Source organism: Xyrauchen texanus, chromosome 14 (genome assembly GCF_025860055.1).
Source record: "Xyrauchen texanus isolate HMW12.3.18 chromosome 14, RBS_HiC_50CHRs, whole genome shotgun sequence".
In the NCBI taxonomy this organism is placed as follows: Eukaryota; Metazoa; Chordata; class Actinopteri; order Cypriniformes; family Catostomidae; genus Xyrauchen; species Xyrauchen texanus.
In genome coordinates, this window is record NC_068289.1 from 40,643,683 (window position 1) to 40,660,569 (window position 16,887).

The following is a 16,887-nucleotide window of genomic DNA, read 5'->3' on the forward strand; positions in this document are numbered from 1 at the left end:
TTGCCAAGGTGGAGGAAGATACTTGAACTAAAGGTAATGCCAAATGTAGACTAATTGCTGCTGGAGCAGCGTACAGCATGAATGGATGTTTTGCACGTTTCCTCTGACAGAATGTAGGTCTTGTCCTTGAAATCAATCTGAATCCCTAAATCCATCAACAACTCCAGGCCAAGTACAATGGGTAAAGATAGATCTTGATCTTTCATCACAAAGGTTTTGAATGGATATTGATGTCCATGAAGTGTACAATTCCAGATTACCTTTCCTAGAGCTGTCTATGACTTGACCTTTAGTAAGTGAGAAAGTCTGACCTCTGCTGGACATCCAAGTTTCAGTGCTTGACTTCAATTTTTTCCAGTAAGATTCCTGAAGTAAAGAATAGGTGCTACCAGTGTCCAAAACTGCTTAACATCTATAGTTATTGATGCTGATTGGCAGGGATAATGGGTCAAGCGGTCTCTTTATATTTCCTGACAGTACAGCAATATTCTCGTCTGGTGGTAGAAGGTGCAGTGGGAATAGTCTAGTTCTGTAGGATTCTCACCCTCTGTCTCATCATACAGGTTGGCCATTATGTGTCAGTTTCATTAATTAATTAAAATGTAATTTAGTAACTTAATGCACTTGCTCAATCATAAAGCTCCATGATCTTTAAAACTCCTCCTGTCATTGCCTCAGGCTGGGGAGCCCCTGGCATGACGTACACCCCTATCCTCTCGTCTCGTCTGCCGGCGGGTCACCCCTGCCTTGCTCGACCTGGGAGGAGGCAGGGGGGTAAAAACAACAACAAAACAAAATAGGCGATGGATAAAGACCAACATGGAGCAATAGATAGAGAGAGGGGGGCCTACCACTCCAGGCGGTCGGAGAGGAGGCACGGACGGCGGTCCTCTTGACCCCTCCACGTTTCTGGGGGATGGCGGGGCACTCCTCCGCCCCTGGCAGCGGCTCCTTCGCGCCAGGCGGTCGGGGAGTCCAGTTACCAGTCCCCAGGTGGATGGCAGTGTCGAGGACACTGCGACAGGCATCCCTCCTCCTTCCCGGGTTTCGGCACCAATGTAAAGAGGGTTAAGGGAAAGGAGGCGGCGAGAACCGGCTTGGCATTATAAATGATAGTTTTGATAATTAACTGAATGAAAAACACACACATAAACACAGAGAGCAGCCTGTGATTCTCTCTCCCTCTTGAACTGTCGTCACCGGCCGCCTTTATCCCTCGCATGCCAACATCAGGCTGCTTAGGGACCGGGCGTGCGTTGTTCCAGCCCGGCCCCACCCTCTTTTACTAATACTCTAAAGTATTAATTTTGACATGTTTGAATTGAAAATATGAAGTAAAAACATTTCTTTTTAAGTTCATGCTTAAACAAGCTTCTTCAATGTAGAAATGTCATTTTCTGCTATATTTACTTTAGTTTACAATGTAGAATAAAAAAATAAAACAAAAACCAAGTACATTTCCATTTATTCATTTACCAGACACTTTTCTCCAAAGCGACTGAATCAAGTATTTTACACCCCTAAAAGGTATGAAAAAACTAAATCACAAAATGAAACATTAAACTAGCCAGGCTGTTTAAATCATTTTATTCGTGACATACTAGAGAAAAATAAAAATCCTACAAAACAGAGCATTGCAACATCTTTACAAAAGATAACTTGAAATATTCTGACCATAAAAAACAAACGCTGCAGTAATCTAGAGAAGATGTCACGTCTCACCGACGCATATGAAGATCGGAAACTCACTAATTAGAATAAATAAAAAGTACATGTGACATTTTTTGATTCTGGTCCCTTGATATGTTTCAGATCCCTCCAGTCCATCAATTGGATGTTTTGTTTTTTTTTTTTTTTGCCATTTTATTGTCCACCGGTTGAAAATGTGTGAGCCCAATCACTTAGAAAAGTAATAGCACAACCAATAAGTTCCACGATTTGAGGTATAATTCATGTCTGTTGCACAAATGGTCCAGGACAAGTTGTGCACCACAGTTTAATTGGTTAAGGGTTTGTTCTTTAACCCCAAGTAAGAGCAATAGTACTTGTAAAGCTTTCCTTAGCAAACACTTGAACACATGTGCATCAGAGTAGGATTTAAGTGGAATTGAGGTTGAGGATGCCGGATGTCACAAGTACAGAATAGAATATTCAAAAGCAATATTAAACATTAACAGTCATTATATCTGTAAAGATGGCCTCACTGTATTCAAAACATATGCTTTTATGCAAATCAGGCTTTATAGCACAACTACATAATGGATCTTCTGTTGCCCCGGGATCTCAGAACTTGTAAACAAAATCCTTTTTTATTTGCTTTTTATATTCAGGAAAGAAATCCACTTTCATTGAGACCTTTAAAGCAGTTTGTCTTTTTTTTTTTTATGTTTTCATTGAAAATGAAAACCATTTTAATCATAAATAATGAACAATAAATTAAATATAGTGCATTTGCTATAATATTAGTGTTTATTAAAAAAAAAAATAACAACAACAACAAACATATTTACAGGTAGTGTGAGGATATTTTCCCAAATGTTCTTGATTTGTTCGAGTAAACATTGTTCAACATGTCAAACCTGGTATGAAATATCAAGTAATTGAGGTGCTTTTGGTGTCTAATGCTGGTTTATTGATAACTTGCGTCACTGTCTAAACCTTAAAGCCATAAGATGTTCTTTTAAAGCGTCTTGCACATCTGAAATGAGAAGCAGAAACCGCTCATGTGCCGGGACCGAGATTTGAGGAGTTCTGCTTTAACATCTCGGTCCATCTCCTCTGGAAAAACCTTCTCATGGTGTGTCCTGCTCGTCCAATGTCTGAATTGTCCTCGTTGAATTTTTCACAGTTATCAAACACCAAGTTCACATCGATAATGAATGTCTCAAGATTCAGATACCTGCAATAAGAAACGTAAATTCAGATTAACAGAAAACATGCGTTTTTGCTCTCTTGTCAACATAACAAATATTTAATAACAAATTTAATTCCATGTACACTTAAAAAACTAAAGACAATAAAAAAAATTTCATCCAGAAATAATTCATTTGAATGGATTTGATCTAATCTTGTTAAATAAACGTTATTTTGTCATATCCACCATTTACAAATGTGTCTAAAGTTATCATTTGCATTATGTTGAGGCAACGTAACTTCATTCTTCGTTACTGTGGGCCCTATTTTAAAAGCGCTAAGTGCAGCACTATGCGATAAGTCATACACACCAAGGCAATGGGCATGGGCATGAAGTTTTGGTATTTTTGTGCAAGCATTCGCCAAGTCTATGCGCAAGTGGGTTTGGTAAAATTGCACGTGCCGGGCATTGATGGGCTGGGTCAAGTGCAATTTAATTCGGAGGTTTTTCTCCGGCACCGTCTGCTTCTTATTATATAATCCATTCCCTGTCAAGCACCAGCAATATAAACAAAGTGAGTAGGCCTAGTGTATATGGACTGTGTGCAATGAATTGCATAAACAGAAGAACTATGGATTTACGTTATTTTGTGCATTAACTGTGTCTTTGTTGTATGTCATATTTCAGTGACATGCTCCTTTTATGTTTGAAAATATGATTGTTGTCTGAATTTGGATTTATGCTCCATTATGTTATAAAGAATATAAGTGTTATTAATCATTTCCATTTAGTGACTCAAAATCATGGCGTGTATTAACAGTGATTGTATCGGAACGCACGTCACTTCTACAGGTCCATTTTTCATTTTGAAATTCAAATTACACTTCAAACGAAACGAAAATGTAATCCAAGTAACGAAGTGGTTAAAAAAAAAATCAAACCAAATCTAAACACGTCACTCTCTCAAGCTTCTTCCACCTTTTGCAGTGACTTAAAAACCCCTCTACATCGGGTATCTCAGCGAGTAAAGACGGTGACTACTACACCTGGAGTCACGAGTTCAAATCCAGGGTGTGGTGAGTGACTCCAGCCAGGTCTCCTATGCAACCAAATTGGCCCGGTTGCTAGGGAGGGTAGAGTCACATGGGGTAACCTCCTGGTGGTCACAATTAGTGGTTCTCGCTCTCGGTGGAGCGCGCGGTGAGTTGTGCGTGGATGCCGCGGAGAATAGCGTGAAGCCTCCACACGCACTGTGTCTCCGCGGTAATGCGCTCAATAAGCCACGTGATAATATGCGCGGATTGGCGGTCTCAGACGTGGAGGCAACCGAGATTCGTCCTCCGCCACCCATATTGAGACGAGTCACTACACCACCACTAGGACTTAGGATTCCCAATTATTGGGAATCCAACTCATGACTTCAGGTGTGGTAGTCAGCGTCAGTCCTTGCTGAGCTACCCCGGCCCACAAAAATTTATGCTTTTGAGCAAATAGCCTAGAAAAGTACTATTTTAGGCTAGGTATGCAAATAATTTTTAACCTGCTGATCAAGAAGGCTATTTTCAACGATGTGGTTAAACCCTTTTATTCTGTGTGCACGTCATGTTTAGAACAACACATTCAGTTTATTGTACATCTCTCACAGGACAATTTTTGCCATTTATTTTTACACTGTTATTTTTTAACGTTCTTAACCGAACAGCTGTCATATTAGATCATAGGCTAATAATGCACGTTGTGTATTTTTAGTGCATTTTTTTCCTCTATAGTAGATTTGGCTTACCTGTGAATTATTTTCAACAATGTCCTGACTGTGTGTTTAATATGTTAAGTTACATTTACTTGGCGATTTCCATCTAGAACAGGCTATTAGGGTTGCTCTATTGGTCCTGCACTATTCGTTCAATTGTTAATTTGCATTTAATTTTGTAAAATTTACATTTTGATTCATTAAATGCATGTCATGTTCTATATATAATGTTGCCTACAATGGTGATAATGCAAGTCAAGCACATCGCAGATAAATGCCCCTTTTTCGGTGGAATTTATCGTCAGATTTGGCTTTTGGAAGAATTTTACATTTCCGTTTAATCGTCAGTGAAATGAGTGGTCCCTCACATCCCTAGAGAGAATGTTTTTGGATGAACTACTCCTTTAACACAATAAGTTTGTTCTGTTTCATGTTATTGTTACCCACTGGCTGTTGGTGAGTTTGTCTCTGATAGTAGAGAGGTCCATTGGCTTTTTGATGATCTTGTGGTATCCAGGGACAGATTTGGGATTGACAGGTGTCAGAAACGGCCAGGAGTCCTGATGACGTTCCAACTCACCCAAGAGCAGTCTGATGAGCCAGAAGAGACCAATCAATTATATCTGATTCATATTAAAATATAGCAAACAAATTCAGCAAATCACTTTGCAGCTGATGCCTATTGCACACTGGTATGAGCTCCAATCAGATTGCACGACTGTAACACAACTTCTGAGAGTGTGCATGTGTTTGCTGGGAAACAAGATCTTGTTTAAAAGACATCAAGTTATATTTTAAATGATGCTAGTTTATTATTTTCATATCATGCATTTCAGATAACTCTAAACAACACATAAAGTGCATAAAAACCAAACTAACTGCGACTGGTCGTGTCAAGGTTATTATAATTTTGTGATATTTCACTTAAACTTTCTTTGAAAACGATTCACTTCATACCGTATACACACTGATCAGCCACAACATTAAAACCACTGACAGGTGACGTGAATAACGTTTATTATCTCATTACAATGGCACCTGTTAATGGGTGGTTTATATTAGGCAGCAAGTGAACAGTCAGTACTTGAATTTCATATGTTGTAAGCAGAATAATTGGGCAAGCGTTAGGAGCGACTTTGACAAGGGCCGAATTGTGATGGCTAGACGACTGGGTCAGAGCATCTCCAGAACGGCAGATCTTGTGGGTGTCCTCGTATGTAGTGGTTAGTACCTACCAAAAGTCCAAGGAAGGACAACCGGTGAACCGGCGACAGGGTCATGGGTGCCCAAGGCTCGTTGATGTGCGTGGGGAGCGAAGGCTAGCCCGTCTGATCCGATCCCACAGAAGAGCTACTGTAGCACACATTGCTGAAAAATTTAACGCTGGCCATGATTGAAAGGTGTCAGGACACAGTGCATCGCAGCTTGCTCTGTAGAGGGCTGCATAGCCGCAGACCGGTCAGAGTGCCCACGCTGACCCCTATCAACCGCCCAAAGGGCCTACAATGGGCACGTGAGCATCAGAACTGGACCATGGAGCAATGGAAGAAGATGGCCTGATCTGATGAATCATCTTTTATTTTAGATCATGTGGACGGCCGGTTGCGTGTACGTCGTTTACCTGGGGAAGAGATGGCAGCAGGATGCACTATGGGAAGAAGTCAGGCCGGCGGAGGCAGTGTGATGCTCTGGGCAATGTTCTGCTGGGACACCTTGGGTCCTGGCATTCATGTGGATGTTACTTTGACACGTACCACATACCTAAAGATTGTTGCAGAACACATTCAGCCCTTCTTGGCAACGGTATTCCCTGATGGCAGTGGCCTCTGTCCGCAGGATAATGCACCCTGCCCACACTGCAGAATGGTTCAGGAATGGTTTGAGGAACATGATGACCTGGCCTCCAAATCCCCCAGATCTCAATCAGATTGAGAGCCGCCATGGATTGGACTTGTTGGTCCAGTACATCGATGTACTGGACCAACAAGTCCAATCCATGGTGGCACCACCTCGCAACTTACAGGACTTGAAGGATCTGTTGCAAACGTCTTGGTGCCGGATACCACAGGACACCTTCAGAGGTCTTGTGGAGTCCATGCCTCGACGGGTCAGAGCTCATTTGGCGGTACGAGAGGGACCTAGATGAGGCAGGTGGTTTTAATGTTGTGGCTGATCATGCTCACTGTGATTGGTCCATCGATAACTCAACTGAAAACAGTAATAAACGGCAACATTTAACAAGATAGTTCCCCAAATAAAAAAAGCAGCAATATGAACTGTAATTGGTCGCTTTACATGTCAATCAATTGATCTATTCCTCTCTAAATAGGCAGTTCTTGGCCAGAAAAAGATGGAGACTGGATCTTCATGCTGATAAAATACTATTACCATACCTAGGTCAAGCTGATAGATAACAATCAATCGCATTGAATACTCTGATACCTGCACATGGCCAGGTCATTATTGTCCTCTCCGGCTGTTTTGGGTTTCTTCACGCATGCAGGACTTTCTAGCTTGGCTGCAATTGCTGAAGGATTCTCCTCAGCATTTCTCTTTTTGATTTCCTTTGTCACTTTTTTGGGCGTGCTGTTGGCACTGCCTGAATCTTTCTCAGAGTTCTCTCCAGCCATAGATAGCTTTCTGTTACGTTTGACCTCAGCGGGTTTCTTCAGTTCGCCGCTTGAGCGGTTGGAGAGCTTCTTGGTCTTCACGGACTGACTGCTCGCCTGCACAGAGACAAAACCTGTTTACTGAGAACACTCGGACCTCTCCACAGAGAACAAGCAACATAAATGATCTGGACATCATTTACTCACCCTGACAACCTTTTGACTTTGTTTTGTGAACCACAAAATAAAATGTTTGGCAGAATGTCCGAGCTGCAACACAAGTGGTTTGTGATTGTTACTGCTATGCTCCAAACAGGACTTGTGCACTATATTCCAATACTTTTGTAGTCATACGATAGCTTTGTGTGAGAAAAGGAGCTAAATTTTAATTATTTGTTATATTTCAATAATCTCCCCCTCCACCAGAGCTCTTAAATCTCATTTGCGATTTTGTCGATTTCAAAAATATACCTTTGTATGCGACTGATGCCAAACACTAATCATATGGACTGCTTTTATGAGACTTGGCAGTAAAAATCACCCCCCAGTTTTATTGTATGGAAAGGAGCAGCTTGGACATTCTGCTTAATGTCTCCTTTTGTGTTCCACTTGCGAAAGAAACTAAAACAACAATATGTTGGAGAGGTAAATGATGATAAAATTATACTCAGGCAGTGTTACTCAACTACTAAAAGTGCTTCACCTGTGATATGCATGCTGGACAGAACCAATCTCCATCTGGTATGCTGCTGATCTTGGGTTTATGGCAGTAGGTGTGGCAGCCTTTATCACATCCGTCACACAACAGCAGAAGCTCCTCGTTGTCTCCTTTACGGCAGATCTGACAGTACTGACCAATACAGAACAAAGACATCCTGAGATCATTTCACTGAAGTCTCAGAGAGGTAACTAAAGCACTCCACACTTTTGGAAATAGAATGCATTCATGCAGAAGATATTTGGTGTTTGGAATGACGAGAAGGTTTCATTTTTGGGTGAAGTATTTCTTTAACTCACCACTTTCATGATGGATTTCTCCCAGGCAATGGACTTCTGCAGCTGCTGTATACAGAGAGCGAGCTGACTCGCATTACGCACCGCACTTACAGCTTTACGCCACTGTTTCAAACCTGGAGCTAGATCCTCCTCAGTCCTGATAGACAGAGAGAGACAGAGAGAGAGAGAGACAGAAAGACAGAGAGAGAGAGAGACGAGACAGACAAACAGAGCGAGAGAGAGCGAGACAGACAAACAGAGCGAGAGAGAGCGAGACAGACAGACAGAGCGAGAAGCGAGACAGACAGACAGAGATAGACAGAAAGACAGAGGAGAGAGAGACAGAAAGACAGAGCGAGAGAGAGACAGAAAGACAGACAGAGCGAGAGAGACAGACAGACAGACAGACAGAGCGAGAAAGAGCGAGACAGACATACAGAGCGAGACAGAAAGACAGAGCGAGAGAGAGACAGAAAGACAGAGCGAGAGAGACAGAAAGACAGAGCGAGAGAGCGACATACAGAGCGAGACAGACAGACAGAGCGAGACAGACAGACAGAGCGAGAGAGACAGACAGACAGACAGACAGAGCGAGAGAGACAGACAGACAGAGCGAGAGAGAGACAGACAGACAGACAGACAGACGAGAGAGAGAAAGACAGACAGAGCAAGAGAAAGACAGACAGACAGACAGACAGACGAGAGACAAGACAGACAGACAGAGCCAGAGAAAGAAAGACAGACAGACAGAGCGAGAGAAAGAGCGCACGAGATTGAGAGAAATTGAAAAAAAAAATAAATAATTGAGACAGACAGACAAAGCGAGCGAGCGACGAGCCAGACCAGACAGACAGAGAGAGAGAGAGAGAAAGCGAGAGAGAGAAAGAGAGATTAGCACACACCATTCAGAAATAAAATAGATAAACTATATGAATGAGGTCCAAATGACATTTTTGCCACACCTGCAAATGATGGATTGATTTAGAAAAATCTATTGTGTCATAATTGGAATATTTTTTATTTAATTTATTAGTTTAATATTGAAAGTCTGTGTCTGGACAAGGCTTAAACAGTAAAATATGTATAGATAAGTCATTAATTAAATGTTATAATAGTTAATATAAGTCATTTAAAAAGTCCTAAAAATAAATGATGGCCTAGTAAAAAAAACGTTTTTTTTATTATTAGTAAAAAAAAAATAATAATAATAAAAAAAAATCTCCAGAAGTTAGAGTAAAAAAAATAAATCAAGGTAAATATCACTTTAATTGGGCATAATTTCCAATCAAGCTGTAATTTTGACATTGTGAATGTATTATTTAATTGTGTGTATTTAGGATATATAAAATGTTAGCTATGAAATTAGCCTTAGCAAGACAAAAGAGTCGGTCGTTTTATTTCAAAAATTGTAAAAATGTAATTTCCGGGGGTCTGGGTATCTCAGCGAGTATTGATGCTAACTATCACACCTGGAGTCGTGAGTTTGAATCCAGGGCGTGCTGAGTGACTCCAGTCAGGTCTCCAAAGCAACCAAACTGGCCCGGTTGCTAGGGAGGTTAGTCACATGGGGTAACCTCCTCATGGTCACTATAATGTGGTTCTCGTTCTCGGTGGGGCGTGTGGTGAGTTGTGCGTGGATGTCGCAGAGAATAGAGTGAAGCCTCCACATGCACTAGGTCTCCACGGTAATGCGCTCAACAAGCCGCGTGATAAGGTGAGCGGATTTACGATGTCAGAAACGGAGGCAACTGAGATTCGTCCTCCACCACCTGGATTGAGGCGAATCACTATGCCACCACGAGGACTTAGAGTGCATCTGGAATGCCCAATTCCCAATTGAAAAAAAAAGATGTTCTGGGAATTTTCATAACTTTCAGAAAAAAATTCCTTAAATCTCCAGCATGAGGATGAGTAAATTATGAGAGAATATTTACTTTTAGGTGAACCATTTTTTAACATAAAATATAACACTAGAGATCAGAATCAGATCAGAATCCCACCCCAAACACAAGCAAACAGCACCAGTAAAGCATGAATAGTGGCAGAGGACAGCATGATGCCCTATTAAATGAACATGAGGAGCATCAGAGAGGAAGTGAGAGGATGACCTACCCGTCATCATCAGCTCTATCAGTTGATGGCGCAGGGGCGGGTACTGTGACCGTGCCCACCTGATCCAGTCTGATCTGAATGGTGCTGCTTAAAGGGCTTTTCAGGTACCTTCTCGCGATGTTCCTCTCCAGTTCTGCCAGCCGCGACACTGCAATGTCCAGAGGGTTGTTTGCACGGCGAGCAATGCCGCAGTCAGACATATCGCCTGTTGCTTTGCTGTTATTCATGATAGGTTTGTGTTCGTAGTACACCAGATCTTCACTTTGTGACTCTAGTGCTGGCTTCATCCAGCCCTGGGAAACAGAAAACAAAAATGACACTTTGATATCGTGTTGTGGCATCAAAACATTTCAATTGTTTTATAAAAAGGCTCATTTTGCTCCGGTCATGTGGTGCGAAGAAGAATGATATTTAGGCACTTTTTAACTATAAAAGATCGCTTCCAGTCAGGCGTGACGAATGGCCGAATTTACCAGAGTGCTCCCGTGTTGCAAACACGATGGCACGTGAACTGACGTATGACAGACACACAACCAATAAGTCATTCATCTTCTTCTACCCAATCAGCCACCCAATAATGTTTACTTGAATGCTCCATGTGGAATTTTTCATATATTAAAATGTTTTTATTACAAATATATGCATGTAGGTAAATGTCTATAAGTAACAATATTTAACCTCGATCATCGTGAGAATATAAACGTTTAATGTTCTGCACCTTGACCTGCAGGCTGGCCGAGGTGACCTTGCGTTCCAGCTCCTCAACCTTCTGTAGGACACCGATGTCAACGTCCATAGCCTGATCTTCAACACACCAGCTCTGGACAGTATCCTCTGAGATATGATTCTTCTCCAGCTCAGAGACATCGATAACTGTGACTAGACGAACATACAACACACAGAACAAAACCTAAGTGCACTGCATTAGCACCCATTACATTTTAAATACTGTCTAGAGAGATGCAAACCATCTCTGTGTTTGCTGCAGATCTGAGCGATGTAATCCATGTGCTTCTGCAGTTGTTTCTGAAGGACTCGCTCTCGGATCCCGCGGGAATGACACGCCTTCTCTATGGAACGCAACACTTCAATGTCTGTCACCTTCCACCAGCCAGTTGACAGCTCTACAACACACACACACACACACAATGAACTTTTCTAGTGTTGTCACGATTATGAAATTTGGCTGATGATTAATTGTCTGTTTTAGGGCATTTAACAAGTATGCAGATTAATGTTCCATTTAGGGCTTTCATGATTATGCAGATAAATGGTCATACTTCTCATCATTTGCTCACCCTCATGCCATCCCAGAGGTGGTGTATGTCTTTCTGTCTTCTGCAGAACACAAATTATTATTATAAGAATATTTCAGCTCTGTTGGTCCATACAATACAAGTGAATGGTGAGCAAAACTTTGAAGCTCTAAAAAGCACATAAATGCAGCATAAACAATCCACCAGACTCCAGTGGCTTAATCCATGTCTTCTGAAGCGATCCAATTGGTTTTGGGTGAGAACAGACCAAAATGTAAATCTTGCGCTCTGCACATGTGTCAAGCACTAGGAAGTGTAATCGAGCATGAAATCATGATCGTGTCTAGAGACTGCAATGGCAACATGTACAGTGAAAAAGGAGTTATATATTTTAGTCTGTTCTCAACCAAAACCAACTGGATTGCTTCAGAAGACATTGGAATAAAACTCTGGAGCCATAAGGATTACTTTGAAGCTCCAAAAAGGAGATAAAGTCAGCATAAAAGTTCTGATCACCACTCACTTGCATTGTAAGGACCTACAGAGCTGAAATATTCTTTTAAAAATCTGTCCTGCAGAAGAAAGAAAGTCATACACATCTGGGATGGCATGAGGGAGAGTAAATGATGAGAGAATTTAAATTTTTTGGGTGAACTGTCCCTTTAAGGTGTTTGTGTGCTTCATACGCCTTAAGAATTAATTGTATGCATATTTACATTTACATTTATGCATTTGGCAGACGCTTTTTATCCAAAGCGACTTACAGTGCACTTATTACAGGGACAATCCCCCCGGAGCAACCTGGAGTTAAGTGCCTTGCTCAAGGACACAATGGTGGTGGCTGTGGGGCTCGAACCAGCAACCTTCTGATTAACAGTTATGTGCTTTAGCCCACAACGCCACCACCACCACTACACCACTGCATATTTAACTCAGAATCATATAAAACAGGCATATATGATTTTCTCTAAGGTTTTAAAAACTTGCACAGATTTACAATGACATGAAAATGAATATTTTAAATATCAAACATTTCATACATTTTTGGTTACTCTCTACGTTACTCTTGGTCCATTTTACATGTACACTGTTGTTTTAGGAACACAGTCAACCTGAATATCTATTATAGAAAAATATTTCTGTCCTAAAATCTTCAGTGTGACCTTTATTTTAAATGTACATTTTTTTTTAGAAAAAAGTGTAAAATCAGAAGTGTGCCTATGATGCCTCAAAATGCTACCTCTGTAGGCAGCTCACTACATTTAGGAACAGAGCTACATTTATTGTCCATTAAATATGAATGGAGAGGTCTTACCTTCAGGAATAGGTTCGGCTGAAGGGTAATCCTGATTTTTAGCCACCTCAATCACAGGTGAGGGTGTGAAGAGGGCTTTCTCAACTGGAGATCCCGGGGAGTCTCTCTTACTGGTGGTCACACTTTTGGGCAAGTGAGGGTTAATGTTTCCAATGCCCTCTGTGGGCAGGTAAACTCTATTGACAATCGGAGCCATGACAACCCCAGGAAAGGCCATGTTTGGAGTCATGTTTCCATTGGACCAAGCACAGCCTGGCACATCCACCAGGGGCACACCAGACATCATCTGCAAACACGGCGGAGAGAAGTTACCAAAATATTTTGTGATAAGTCTCATTCACTCTTTAAAAACAGTTTTCCAGAATGAATCAGGCTTCACTATATTTTGATCAAAGTGCACAAGCGTACCTGCAGTCCTCCTAACGACACGTTATTGATGCCCGCTGTGCTATAGGGGCCCGTGCCATTTGCAATATGGTGTGAAGACAACGATGATGCTGAACGCTGACCTTCAGTCAAAGATGCCCCATCACATGGAGACCGAGGCAACAGGCTGAACCAATGTGTGTTCCTCTCAGTCAGAACCTTATAAAGCTGGTCGTTATTAAGATGTTGTGCGTTACTGAGGTCGGCGGGGAAGCGGAGACAAGACTCGTCCAGGCGGGGCACTACAGAGGGGCTGCTGGGTAATGTATTGTGCTGGTTTGGACTGCTGTTTTGGCTCTGTAAGACACTTGAGGACTCGGGTGACATCTGGGCTACCTTTATGATCTTGCTGAGCTTTGAGAAGGATCCAGGTTTCTGCAGGAAATAGTTGAGAGAATCTACATCCTCTGGAGGTTTCGGCGAGGTAGGTTCACGTTTCATCTCAGGTTTTGAAGATTTTTCATCAGGTTCCTCTACTGGCTCCTCTTTCACCTGGACGAACCGAGAGTCCTTCAGTCTCTTCCTCTCTCTCTGCCACTCCTCTGGACCTGAAGGATAGGGATGGGATAGTTTTTAAAGGGGTCATGAAATGGAGAATCAAATTTTCCTTGATATTTAGACGTCAGAGGCAACTGTACTATAAAAACATACTGTAAGTTTCAGAACTCAAAACTTCCTCCCCAGCCTAAAAAGAGCATTTATATAGTTACCACCCAACGGAAACATCTTGTTTCGAAATCGGTGTGTTCATGACGTCACAAGACATTGCTCATAAGTACTTACACATGCCACAACATGAGTTATCTTTTGGCCCCGCCCACTGGCGCTCAGTTTGAGAGAGTGGGACAGACAAGCCTGAACACCAAAGGGGACCCTGAACTATTTAGAATTATTATTACTTTTATTTATTTATTTTTTATGGGGGGGTTCCCTTTTTCCAACCAATTTGGAATGGTTGCATAGTGACTTGCCTCAATCCGGGTGGCAGAGAAGGAATCCCAGCTGCCTCTGGGACTGTCCACCCATGCATCTTATCACATGGCTTGTTGAGCGCATTGCTATGGAGACAGCGTGTGCGGAGGCTTCACGCCATCCACCGCAGCACCCGTGCCCCACCGAGAACGAACCACATTCTAGTGACCACGAGGAGGTTATCCCATGTGACTCTACCCTCCCTAGCAACTGGGCAAATTTGGTTGCTTAGGAGACCTGGCTGGAGTCACTCAGCACATCCTGGGATTCGAACTAGTGAACTTTTTTTTTTTTTTTTTTCTCTTCCAAGTAGGTCTCTGTGGAACAATAATGGGTGCTTTCCAATCTAAGAGTGTTTTCAAACCGGGACAGACGTTTCTAAACTATATGGTTTCACAGACCAAACTTTTCTGTGTGTATGTGCTCTCAGTGTTAATGTGATGTCAGTCTCACCCTCTCCACTCTTACGTCCTTCCACAAAGACACCCCCACACTGGGGCAGCACCCAATAACGTCTTTTATACCGGTCCTGACCGAACATTACCGAGCGCAAGGAGTGAGAGGCCTCGAACAGCTTGCGACGCATCTGAATCTGTTGCTGTGGTAGATAGAAGTACAAATTAATCAGTGTTCATACAAAGTCCTTGAAGTGCTTAACCCTTAAATGCATGGTAAACATTATTACATGCTCGGGTCTTTAGCGACACGGCACGTAGAGTCAAAATAATAGGATATACGGTCATATATTCTGATATATTTTGATGTTTTATTTTTCATCTGTCAAAGAGATGATGCAACAAATATAAATCAGGATTCATTACTTCCACACTGAAACGTAATGAGATGCAACTGCCTGTCAAACACATATTGAGCTACACATAATCTATGTATATGTATATTCTCAGGCAATTTTTTAATCTAAATAGACGTACAATGTACATACTTTCATTAGTACACCAAAATGACCATAGTCAAATCATACTGTTCATGTATTAAACTTGCTATAGTTTGTCAAAAAGCAATGTCAACTGTAAATCAAGTCAATCACTGACACATCAGTGCCACCTTAAATAAGACAGCATGTATAATACAGTGTGTTATATGGGATACTGATAATTCACCACTGTCACACAAAAAATCAATGTGATATAGTAGACATATGTCCTGTCATAATTACATTATAAAGATATGAAATAATCGGAAAAGCACCAAAAAATTAAGCAGGTATAATTATTCAGGTGGTGAAATAAGGTCCCGGTTCACTAAAGACCCGAGGTATGCATATAAGTGTTAAAGTGCTTGAATTTAGCTTTTAGAAGTACTGGAATCGTAGAGTTGGAATTCCTGGAAAATCAGCTTGATTTGTTGAAAAGTGCTTAAAAATGCTTGAAATTAAAAATAGAACATTTCTATGCAGTTGGCATTCCTGAGAAACAAATTTCTCACCTATTTCTGATTAAATTTGCGATATTCCCCACACACAGGGCACAGACTCCACCCAAGATTAGAAAGGGAAATCTGATCGCCATGAACAGCAACCAAACAACAGAGAAGGGTATAGCTGCAGGCATAGCTCCAAAAAGGGACGCAAGCTCAAAAACGCCATTGAAGATATAGGGAGCCCCTAACCGAACCCTTTCCCTAACCTTAACCGTGAGTTGGGGCAACCCCCTTTTGGAGTCCCCCCACCCCTTTTGGAGTCACCCCACCCCTTTTGGCGATTCCGCCCACATTTGAAGGTCTCCGGCCTGCAGCTATACCTACTTGAACCAACCAGCCCATTCGGTTTTAGTTTTTTCTACATGACGTTAAGGAGCATGTTAAAAACTATGGTCTGCACTTCTATGTTGCTCCCGAATGACAATGCGGATACACATCCCTCTACAATGTTTTTAATGGTTGTTCATGCAATGTTGGAATTACTGTAATTACGAGTAGTTTATTTACCTTGCTAAGCTTCTCAATCTGTCTTTCCAGCTCCACAATGCTTGTGTTTTGATCACCTTCATCCTGAGAGACAAGACACGGAAGAACATCTCTTGATATGACACTAACAATACCAACAGCTGACACGCAAACCAGCGATCATGTGACCGAACCATGCTCTACCTCTTCCTCACAAGCCTCGGCTTTCTTCCCTTTCTTCAGTCTGTAAACCTCTTCCTCGTACTCTTCATCTACCTGCTCATCACTGTCATCATCTTCCTCGTCGTCATCTTCACTCTCGCCTGCTTTACGCTTGCGTTTGCGTTTGCCGAGGGTCTGACCCTCCTCCCCGACACTGCTCTCTCTCTTCCCCATCCTCTTTGAGTAAACGCTCCTTAACCTGAACAACACACAATAACAACACATGCATTACAATCCAAACAAACACTACATCGGATTAGAATTACATTCTGTTTTTATGTATAATTTATGCATTATAGTAGTTTAACAATGTGCCAGATGTCAAAAAGAATTTTGTATTTTGGTTTCCTATGTGGACCCAGAGACAGGGGCGGTGCTGCTTCCTAAGGAAGCTGAATTCTTTTAATGTCGATAAGGTTATCCTGTATTTATTTTATAAATCTTTTATTGAATCTGTTCTTACTTTTGCT

The 16,887-nt window shown here is 41.7% G+C and overlaps 1 protein-coding gene across 3 annotated transcripts in view; it reads right to left on the reverse strand.

Moving 5' to 3' along the window:
* Positions 1 to 1,837: 1,837 nt before the first annotated feature.
* LOC127654730 (bromodomain adjacent to zinc finger domain protein 2B) overlaps positions 1,838 to 16,887 on the reverse strand; it is an 83,970-nt gene continuing 68,920 nt past the window's right edge. For all 3 annotated transcript variants that reach the window (XM_052142047.1, XM_052142046.1, XM_052142048.1), the window contains 13 exons: positions 16,400 to 16,616; positions 16,238 to 16,300; positions 14,744 to 14,888; positions 13,301 to 13,866; positions 12,893 to 13,178; positions 11,290 to 11,445; positions 11,040 to 11,200; positions 10,322 to 10,614; positions 8,231 to 8,366; positions 7,917 to 8,063; positions 7,047 to 7,330; positions 5,052 to 5,195; positions 1,838 to 2,899 (listed from right to left, as the gene is read on the reverse strand). In XM_052142047.1, the coding sequence (XP_051998007.1) occupies positions 2,722 to 2,899; positions 5,052 to 5,195; positions 7,047 to 7,330; positions 7,917 to 8,063; positions 8,231 to 8,366; positions 10,322 to 10,614; positions 11,040 to 11,200; positions 11,290 to 11,445; positions 12,893 to 13,178; positions 13,301 to 13,866; positions 14,744 to 14,888; positions 16,238 to 16,300; positions 16,400 to 16,616 (2,776 nt within the window). In that variant the 3' untranslated portion in view covers positions 1,838 to 2,721. The remainder of the gene's footprint in view (positions 2,900 to 5,051; positions 5,196 to 7,046; positions 7,331 to 7,916; positions 8,064 to 8,230; positions 8,367 to 10,321; positions 10,615 to 11,039; positions 11,201 to 11,289; positions 11,446 to 12,892; positions 13,179 to 13,300; positions 13,867 to 14,743; positions 14,889 to 16,237; positions 16,301 to 16,399; positions 16,617 to 16,887) is intronic.